Source organism: Dendrobium catenatum, unplaced genomic scaffold (assembly GCF_001605985.2).
Source record: "Dendrobium catenatum unplaced genomic scaffold, ASM160598v2 fragScaff_scaffold_1132, whole genome shotgun sequence".
Taxonomy (NCBI): Eukaryota; Viridiplantae; Streptophyta; class Magnoliopsida; order Asparagales; family Orchidaceae; genus Dendrobium; species Dendrobium catenatum.
Genome location: NW_021319594.1, coordinates 1,009,981 through 1,021,113, shown reverse-complemented (window position 1 = coordinate 1,021,113; position 11,133 = coordinate 1,009,981). Strand labels below are relative to the sequence as shown.

Below are 11,133 nucleotides of genomic sequence, written 5' to 3'. Positions count from 1 at the left end.
GATATCCTCGGCAAAAATCAAGATCAAGATTAGTAGTTATAAGGAGTTTAAAATGCTGATGGGCAAGAGCGACGACTCTTCAAGAAAGCCACTCAAGTATTAAACTAAAGATTAATATATTAAAATGAACATGTCATATGTACGATTACCGGATAAAATACCATACAAGCCAAAATTTCTTACTTGTTTAATATGATTAGTGTGATTACTTATACAAGCATACATACATTGTTACTATATTGATTTCAAGATTTAGATATAAATGTGAATAAAACAGTCACAATATATTATTAAATTTACAGTTGTAGAATCAATATGATATAACTGCATCAACTAGGCCAACCAAAAGAGATTGGTCTAACATGCCAATCAGATTAAATTAAACTAGCGAACACTATCCAACACCATGCTTAAGATCAGCTAGAAGTTGCACCTTCTATGTTGTACTCGACATTAATATGAGAATGAGCTTGCATGAAGTACTTAAAGCAACTTGCCAAGAGAAGTCTTAGTATATGTCCAATATAATTAAAAAACAAATATTATCAAAGTAAATTTATTTTATGTCAGGCCTTCATTAAATAATATTTTATAATTCATGTATTTATCATAATATAATTTTTACATATAACATTTCTTCTATTGGAGATTTGGAGAAATAAAATAAGTCAATTATATAATTAGTAATGAGGCTATACTTCACTTACCTTTTTTAAATATTAATTTTTCATTTAGAATAAATTGCATGTTTTGTTAAAGAATTTTTATTGGTAAAAGGACATTATAATAATTTTATTTAATCATTTTACTCAACAAATTGCATGCTTTGTTTGGAAATATATGAAATGACAAATCTTGTACATACAAAAGGCTTCATTTTTGTAATATTTAGCGAGAGAAAAGAACAAAATTTCAATATCTTACAGAAGGCTTCATTTTTTAGGAAAATTTACATACATACCACTTTATAACATCCTATTTATATATATAACATCAAAAACTTTAATATTTCATGCATACCACCCTATATTATTTTAATATCAAATATATCACTTATATTTCTTCCATACCATTCATATATTTCATTTCTACCACTCATATTTGATATGAAAATGAACTATGGGTGGTATATATGTAATTAATATTAAAATTTCAGGTGTTAAATATGTAAATAGAATAGTATAAGATGGTATGTATGTAAATCTCCATTTTTTTATTGTCTTTGATGAACCTTTCTCCTATGATGACAATGTTTATTTTTCTTCCAATTAAATTTCTGGGAATGGCGTTCAAAGGTAGGATAAAGTTCATTCATCATCTATGATCTTTTTTTTTTAACTAACAATATTTTAAAAAATTAAAACGAATAGAATATGTGATTTCACTAGTCAGATAAACCGACAAAGTTCATTCATACGTTGAAATATCGAATGAGACGAAACCCCCAAATGTCATGCATACGTAGAGCGGTAGAGGTGAAGAACTCACATTGGGTCGGAGTGGAGGAGTTGAGCACAAGAGGAAGCCTTTGGTTTGTTGTTGGCTTCACGAACGAGCAGGAGACGTGACACAGATGGGAAGAAATACGTGAGCGAACATATATATATATATATCCAAATGCTTTCGAGGGTTTTTTTTTTTAATTATTTCTTTTGTTTCATTACTTTCCGTATAAGCTTCCCTTTAGCAAAATATGAGCCATCTAATCTTCAGGAAATGGCTCAAAATCGGTTGCAGATGAACCAACCAATTATTGCAATTCGGGTCCGATTTACGGTTTGGCCGTCGAACCGCCGATTCAATCAGTTTAGAGCCGGTTATATGCCAAAGTAGTTTAGGAGCAAACTGGAACCGGCCGGCTGGACAGTTCGAGGTTAAACCGTTCGAATTGGTCGGTACGGTCTTGCTTTTAATACATTAACAAATACTAGTGTATTCATTTAAGTTGGGCCAGGCCCCATGATTTTTCTAACGCTGGTGTCTCTTATGAATGCTACATCCATACTTTCTTATATGTATGTGTGCTAGACTTTCATATAAAGCTAAGACGTTAAAATTTATATTTCTCTACTGCTGTGAATATTCCAAGACGCAACCAGATTAAACCATAGATATTGGTCTAATATTCCCACATGTAATATTATAGATGTTGGTATAATATGTAAATCATATTAAATTAAATTAAATTAATGACTATGTAACATTGTACTTAAGATCAACTAGAAGTTACATCTACTATGTTGTATTTTAGTATTTGATAATGATATGGGAAATGAACTTGCATGAACCTACTCAGCTCTAAAAGCTTTCTAGGCACATTTATTTTGAGCCACCTACATGATTATTTGCCACAACACAACCAACATATGCAATATGTTGGCCAGCCCCATATTTGAGAAGTCCTAGTATGTATACAATATAATTAAAAAAAATATTATCAAAATATCTTTATTTTATAGTAGAACTTCATTCTCATATTTTATAATTCATGTATTTATCTTTGATATAGTTTTCATATATAATTTTGTTTCTATTAATGAAATCAAATAGTGTTACTTATTTTCGGCTTTCTTTATTTCTTAAATTAATTATTTACGTATTTTCTTATAAATAAGGGGTGAAAAAATAAGTTCAAAAATGCGAGCTCCCTATTGTTATCAGTAATTTCAAATAATAAAGGATTCATACATCTTTTATTAGGGTGTTAATATTTGACAATACTAAAAAATATGACATGAACCCGATCTGAAAATTTCAGTTTAAGGTCAACCTATTTGTCAAATAGATCGGGTTCAGGTTCAACAAATTGACCCCTTTAAAAAGTTGGGTCGGATTTGAGTTGACCCGAAAAATCGACAATGACTCGGACAAACCTGAAAATTCATGTTGTGCACGAAATCTGAAAATCCTGATTCAATTCCCGCCCGCACTTGTGACTCGCGAGTCAACCCAGCCTGAATTTTATGACCCGTTTGCAAAAACGAGTTGGATTCGGGTCATATCAAATTAGAGTTGCATCAATTCCAAATTCCACCCACAACAAGATTTTGACTCCCCTATCTTCTATCATCCCCTATTCTCCTCCTCTTTTTCTTTATATTTCTTTACTTTTTATATTCAATCATATGATTAAGAATAGAAGATGAACACACAGTTCTCCTTGGCCTATTGGTTGAGAGTTAAGACTTCCAATTAAGAGGTTCAGGGTTCGAGTTTATGTGTTTGCGTTGTGTGTGTAAGTTTGCCTTAAATGGCCTAAATGTCAAAAAAAGAAGAAGTCCATGTTGTTATCGGTAATTTCAAAAAATAAATGAATCATATATCTTCTATTATGGGGTGTCAATATTTGACACGACTCGAAAACCCGACATGAATCAGATTTGAAAATTTCAGGTTAAAGTCAACCCATTTGTCAAATAGACCGGGTTCGGGTTCAACAAACTGACCCCTTTGAAAAATTGGGTATGATTTGAATTGACCCGAAAACTCGACAATAACTCGGACGAACTCGAAAATTCATGTTGTGCACGAAATTTGAAATCTTGATTCGATTCCCGCCCGCACTTGCGACTCGCGAGTCAACCCAGGCTGAATTTTATGACCAATTTGCAAAAATGAGTTGGATTCGGGTCATATCAAATTAGTGTCATGTCAATTCCAGATTCCACCCGCAACACGATTTTGACACCCCTATCTTCTATCATCCCCTATTCTCCTCCTCTTTTTCTTTATATTCTCTTACTTTTTATATTCAATCATATGAGTAAGAATAGAAGATGAATACATAGTTCTCCTTTGCCTATTGGTTGAGAGTTAAGACTTCCAATTAAGAGGTTTAGGGTTCGAGTTTATGTATTTGCGTTGTGTGTGTGAGTTTGTCTTAAATGACCTAGATGTTAAAAAAAAAAAATGACATTTGGACAAAATTAAATTTAATAATATTCATCTAAAAATAAATAAAAAAATAATAAAAAAATGCTCCAAAATTTTATACATGCTATAATTAGTAATTATAAACGAAGTTAAGTTGACCATTTTATCGGATCCTATTGGCAAAATGCAGCGTCAGATCTATTTTGGTTGTTGAGTTAACGGTCCTTACAACACCACGTGGCTGAGCAAAATTCAACGCCTAAAAAGGGTATTTCGGTCATTGGGACAATATTCCATGAATCCCCGTCAAGTTAGGGTTTCTGACCCTATTCTTCGCCATCGGTCTTGGCGGCTATAAAGGATCTCATTAGCGCATTCGTTTGCGACCCTTCGACAAAGAGAAGAACGAGACCGACAAGGTGAGAAGAGCCGTCACGGGCGGCCTTCTCTTGGTTAGTTTCTTTTTACCCTCAATTGCTTTTCTCTCTTCCGATCTATCCCTTATGTTCCGCCAATATCGATTTAAGTTTCTTTTGCTGATTTCATCTTATGAATCAATGTTTTAATAGCTTTTTCTTGTTGGATTTACCTGCAATATTAGTAGATCTGATATTCCTACAGGTGGTGTTGGAATAGTTGTTTGATATTTAATTAACGCTTGGTGCTTCTGTGGATTCAATAATTTATATCATCGAGGCTTTCCTTTTTGTTGTCTGAAGTCTCATGTATTATTTTGATGATCTGGATGCGTTGTTGATGGAATCCTGATGATTTTGGAGGTTAATAATTCGGTTTGCATTAATCCAAATTTTCTTTTCGACAATTTGTATCAGATCTGCTTCTTTGTGGTTTTATTATAAGATTTTCAAGCTTGATCTACTCGTTGTAACTTAATTTGTTACCTCTCAGGTTTGCTTAAGAAAAGGAAATATAAGTCATGCTCTTTTAAATTTCAGATTTGTTTGAGTCGGTGAATTTCCTTCAAAATTGCACCATGTTTGCAAAATATTTACTAGGAGAGGGAGCGTTAGATCTTTATGTGGTTGGATGTGTGGAGAATGTCCCTGTTGTGAGAAAGCTCTTCTTGTGATTTTATGGCTAAATCAAATTCATCATGGGTATAAGTGTTATCAGCGATAATTTTGTTATGTAGCCTTGATGAAGTTGGTCAACTCAGCATTAAGTCTCCTTGTGTAATTATTATAATGAATAAAATGATTACAAGCCAAGGAAGTTGAGGGTTTCATAAATCATAGGGGCGTCAATTCATGTTAATGGGTCAAGTTTGAGTTACACCCCTATTTTGACATTCTTGAATTTGGTTGAGTTGAATATGTTCCATTTATTATAGGGGCCAAAATGCCTTACTTGAATCCAACTTGATATAAAACCTAAACTAGAACCCAACTCGTGTAGCCTATTTAATATTTGGGTTATACAATATTATCAAATGGGTCTACCATATGGCTTTTGATTTTCCTTAAACAAAAAAATGGACAATAGGTGTGTAACAAACTCAAATAAATTTCTCCCCGCAAATTAGTCTTGGATTTCAAAGGAACCATAGTTTGGATTGGATGACTATATGAAAGTAAATACATTTTAAAATAATGTTGAATGTTGCATAAACACAGTTAATAATTCATCCATCATACGAAGAGCATGAGGAAGAATAATTACCTTGAGAAATGAAGAAGAAATACATTGCAAGCAGCTCAAATTCCACATAATCCATTGATAGAAACATATCTCTAGTTTTTAAATACTAGCAAAGTATAAAGATTATTAATAGATGGGTTTGTATCCAAAGCATTTCTCCAAAAAATGTAAGTGTTACCTACAGGCTCTGGAAGAGGAGTTGGGATGGACTGGAGAGGTATGCGGGGGAAACTTTGGTAGTCAGGCAAGAGTTTGGATTAGGAGTAATAGTTAAAGAAAGATGTGAACCTTTCTTGCAAAGGTGCAATGTCATCGTGGAAGGACTGCTTAATGGCAATTGGAAGTATTAGAATTAAAACCCTCTTTATAATGATATAATTGAAATATTCAATTTTGCAAGAAATTAGAAAATTGATGGTGGTCGTGTAGTCCACACAAGCAATAGTAAAATTCTTTACTCAAATTATAATAGCTAAACGAATATGTCACAACTGTTACACGACAATAATCAAATAATTGAAATAATAGCAAACGGATGAATCAACCACTACGGAATAATAATTATCTCTCTTCCATCCATTTTGGTCAAATATAAGTTTGCAGATATGATTATTGCAATACATCTGTACTAGTATTTAATAAACACTAAAGATGCAATAACATATCCATGAAAGATCAAACTTGAATATTATAACATGCCCAAGTAAAATCAAGCACTAAGTAATGAAACACTCACAATATAAGATTGAAGGTGCATAAGAATTAAATTACACTAATTAGCATAAACAGTAGTTTCATCTGTGGCAATATACTTATCAGGTTAGGGGATAAATTGAACCATGACTTGCCAGTGAAATTAATCTTAACAGCTGCATTAACATATGTGCTACCACATGGAGTAATGCTTTTACCTGCTCCCCTAAATTCATGTCCCCTTAACATAATTTGCCAGGGGTTGATTACTTCATTTTTTATTTATTACTTGCTTTTGCTTCATATTGTGTTTTTGGTTGCACTTTGATTTTGGAAGAGTTTGTTGAAGACATTATGCATTGTGCTTTGTGTGAGCTTTCTTTCCCTCAATTTAATGGACAGGTAAATAATGCTCTTTAGGCACGTGGGGACCTTGTTGGACTATGTTTTGAACTTTGGAAGTAGTTGGTAGTCATACCTATTTGGTTGATTCTAAATATAATAACCATGATCTAACATTCAAATTGTTCCTTATGAAGTTTTTTGGAGAAGAAAATGTGGATAAGCTATTTGTTGCGATGTAGTTGGTGAGAGGAAGCTTCTAGTATAATATCTTGTGAGCAAAGTTATTGAAAGATTTAGCTGTTTAGTAAGACATTGTTATTTCTTTATGTTCTCTAAAGAATTTTGTGGACAATATGAGATGGAATACAAAGTACTAGCCTTAGAATGATGATCATTTTCTTTTTAATGTATTGTCAGTTTGAGGCGTTCTGGTATCAAAGAAAACTTTTATTTGTCCTTTTTAGGTTCTAAGCGTTCATCAAGTAAGATTTCAGAAAAATTTTCCTTTCCATGTTCAGTCTTAAATCAAATTTTGAATTCAAGAACAATAAATTATCTTGGAGGGATTTAAAATAATTCCAGTTTGTCACTATTTTATTTGTTTTTATGAACTTTTTAGGCGCTTCTAAAGTTTTTAATGTTCAAACTTATGATAATAATACGTTACTGACGTGTCTATTTGTATGTAACAGAAGATTTTGTTAAGTTTTTTGAATGTCCTATATTTGGCGTGAAGAATTGGTACGAGCAACTATATTGCTGTTTGCTGACTTTATTTCTAGGATTGGTTTCTTTTTCTTCTATGGAACAAGCCATGTATAGTTTAATTACATTGTGCTTATCTCCGTGAAGAAATCATATGTGGTGAAAGTCCTACAGTATGATTATTGATTACACTAACTGCAGTTTCCTCAAACTAGTTTGGCCTCTCTCTTGTCTACTGTTTGTCTCGAGAATTATGTAGGCAGGTATCTAGTGTCCGAGAGGAATCACTCCGTATTTGTAGTATAATTTCAGTATATATATTATATGCTGTTTGTGGCTTTGAACTAGCATTATTTACCAATTATCAACCATATAATATTTGATATTCTCTTCTGATTGAAGAACTGCCTGTGGGGATTTGATATTTTCATTAGACAGCTATCCCTTTTTATAGTTATTTTAAGTTGTGCCCATAAATGATCTTGTACACAATATTGACTGCCACACTGTATTACAATTTTAAATATGATGGGTAAATAAGAAAGTGGTTTCAATTTCTTAGGAATTATCCTTTTAAGTTTACATTAATTGTTTCTTTTTGTTCAGCATTTATATATTTTTATGCACTTTAACAGATGATTAGGCTTGAGCTAATGTGATCCTATTCCTTTTTTCTTATCCATAATTTTCTTCTCTTTTCATCTCTCTCTGTGTGCACCTGTGTTCTTATGCTGTGTTTGCTCATCTCCGCTTTCCAGTTTTAAAATTCTCCTCTGTTTATATTTCTTGTTAACTGTTGGTAGGTGTTGTGCAGATCAGTTAATTATGGAAGACCAGCTGAGTTATCCTTCCGTCCTGCAGAAGTTGAGTGGACAATCTTACTTCGTCTCTAAGTTTGCACCTTACTCCCATGCTAGGACTAGCAGCGTCCACAAATTCCCTTGCACCTATGGCAATGGGGGACTGCAGAGCCCAATCTTGCAAAATTTCCATGGAAGCTTTGCACCCATTGGTTTATCATCCCTTTCTGTTGTTGCCTCCGCACCAAAGGAAGCCGGTGTTACTGGATTTCTCCTTGATTTCCTCATGGGAGGAGTCTCTGCTGCTGTCTCAAAAACAGCCGCAGCTCCCATTGAGCGTGTCAAGCTCTTGATCCAGAACCAAGATGAGATGATCAAGGCCGGTCGTCTCTCTGAGCCATACAAAGGAATAGGTGATTGCTTTGCCAGAACCATGAAAGATGAAGGTGTTGTCGCTCTTTGGCGAGGCAATACTGCCAATGTCATCCGTTATTTTCCTACTCAGGCCTTGAATTTTGCTTTCAAGGATTACTTCAAGAAGATGTTCAACTTCAAAAAGGACAAGGATGGCTATTGGAAATGGTTTGCTGGTAACTTGGCTTCTGGTGGAATGGCCGGCGCTTCTTCACTTTTGTTCGTGTACTCCCTGGACTACGCAAGAACCCGTCTGGCTAATGACGCCAAAGCTGCTAAGAAAGGAGGTGAAAGACAGTTCAATGGTCTCGTCGATGTTTACAGGAAGACCATTCAATCTGATGGCGTCGCCGGACTCTATCGTGGCTTCAACATTTCTTGCGTTGGTATCATAGTCTATCGTGGGCTCTACTTTGGAATGTATGATTCCTTGAAACCAGTCGTATTAGTTGGCTCCTTACAGGTTTGTTGAAGGCACCAAAAAAAAAGAAAAATCATTCTTAATTTAGTTTACTTTCTATGATCTTTATAACATAATAATATTTCTGCAGGATAACTTCCTTGCAAGTTTCTTACTAGGATGGGGCATTACAATCGGTGCTGGGCTTGCCTCCTATCCAATCGATACTGTTCGTAGAAGAATGATGATGACATCTGGAGAGGCTGTAAAGTACAAGAGCTCATTGGATGCTTTCAATCAGATTTTGAAGAACGAGGGTGCCAAATCTCTATTTAAGGGAGCTGGTGCCAATATCCTTCGTGCTGTTGCTGGCGCAGGTGTGCTTGCTGGTTATGATAAGCTCCAGCTGTTGGTCTTCGGAAAGAAATATGGTTCTGGTGGTGGAGGCTAAGTGCCACAACTGTTTTTTGGATTCACGAGATGAGAGAGTTATTTATGATGATGATGATGATGAACAAGTATGGTAGAATATTATTATCTGTGCTGCTTTAATTTTCAATCTTTCGTCAGAATAATTCTTGCAACTAAACACTCATAATTTTCCCTTGGGTTTTCCTGGAGGGCAAATGGGTGGCGCGTTGAACTCTGTTTTTGATCTCTTTTTTTTTTTTGAACCAAGAGAAGAACGATCTTCTTTGTTTGTTTGAGAATTAATTGTCTGTGTGTTTTAGATTTCTGCAAACATTTTATATTAAGAAATGACTACCAAATTATTTGATAATATATAAACATTGATGTCTATTTCTGTCTCTGTCCAAGTGGTATGCTTGCTTGCTTTTTTTATTGTATTTAGGTTTCTTTTTTGACAGTTTTCTGCTGCTTAGAGCAGTTTTTTTGTTTAATTTTTGTTTTAAAAAGCTGCTTTAAGAATCAATAAGAAAGTCATCCCAAAGAAAATCTGAATGTTTTGTGGAAGGGAACAAACCCTTCTCTATTGACATCGTTTTGGTTTGAAGGTTTTTTGTTTTTTTTGGTTTGAATATGAACTGTGCAGTTGATATGTTGCCCATTTGAAATAAATTTTGCATTGTACTAAAAAGTTTTTTGTTTCAGTAAAAGAATAATTATAAAAACATGTCCATGATATAATGATGTTAGGATGTATTTGAGAGCTTTTCAACATCTCAAATTCTCAATATATTGTTAGGAGGGAAAAAGTTAGAACAAAACTACTACTTCACGTATCCTGATAGCGACATAGAGGAGGTTGAAGCCTTGAAATTATTGTTGTCACTAATATGCTTAAAAAAGTGGACTTGGTATTCTTAAGACGATCTGACATCACACTACCACCTATTATGTGTAAAGTTTCAAACAATCAAGGAAAAAGACCCAAAACTTACCAATCTTTTTACCAGCAAGTAACAACTGTGATGTAAGACAAACATGCGAAGAGTTGCTTTGGAATTGTAACAATAAAGATTGAATTTGCACATTGCTAATTAGTAACTCATGCTTCAATCAAGTTAAATTCTTAGAATTTTTTGTTGGAAGATTAGATAATGGTTAACCGTTACAAGAGATTAGTAAGACAATTGCAATAACAACAAAAATTAAATAGTAGTGCTAATAGCAAGTAATCAAGAATCCACAGCATAACATTAAGACATGGTCGCTTAGAGTTCCTACTCATTTAATCACTCTTAGGCTTTAGCGGTTGAAGATGAAGCATATGATGACAGAAACTACCACTAGAAAGATGGTATTGTAGGTCTTTGTTGATGGAGAGGCAGCCACGGACGAAGAAGGGATAGATCTCCCAACGAGAAGCCAAGATGTCTTAGGCTTTTTGGAGATCGATCGTTTCTGCTAAGCAATAGAGGATCCGCCTGACATATCTTTTCACTGTTTCGTTGTATTCCCAGCCAGGCTCGTAGAAGGGGAGAGGAGGATATCGATTTCCTCTCGATTGTTGTAAGCGAAGCCGTGATCGACCTCAGAATCGGTCATGCACCATAAGCATGAGGAGGAGAGAACATAAAAAGGAAGACAAAAGAGAGAAAAGGGTGGTGGAGAGGGAGGCTGGCGGCTTGAATAGGAGGGAGAGGGGTGGGGACGGCTTGGAGAGGTGGGGAGGAGGCTAGGTTTTGAAAGAGGTTAGGTTAGGTTAGGGTGGAGGTGTTGTTTAATCTAAATTTAAAATTAATCTCAGATTTTGATTAAATTTGGAGGGAAATAATTTGA

General features: G+C 34.4%; 1 protein-coding gene across 3 annotated transcripts; it reads left to right on the top strand.

Moving 5' to 3' along the window:
- The first annotated feature begins 4,169 nt into the window (after positions 1 to 4,169).
- On the top strand, positions 4,170 to 9,694 carry LOC110110991 (ADP,ATP carrier protein 1, mitochondrial-like). Of its 3 annotated transcripts, none has more exons than XM_020842668.2 (3): positions 4,170 to 4,292; positions 8,090 to 8,952; positions 9,041 to 9,694. In XM_020842668.2, the coding sequence occupies exons 2-3, from the start codon at positions 8,101 to 8,103 to the stop codon at positions 9,338 to 9,340; spliced, it is 1,152 nt and encodes a 383-aa protein (XP_020698327.1). In that variant the 5' UTR covers positions 4,170 to 4,292; positions 8,090 to 8,100; the 3' UTR covers positions 9,341 to 9,694. The 3 variants fall into 3 exon arrangements, with proteins under 3 accessions (XP_020698327.1, XP_020698325.1, XP_020698326.1); XM_020842666.2 differs by having other exon boundaries at positions 4,176 to 4,325; XM_020842667.2 differs by having other exon boundaries at positions 4,186 to 4,325; positions 8,079 to 8,952.
- Positions 9,695 to 11,133: the final 1,439 nt, after the last annotated feature.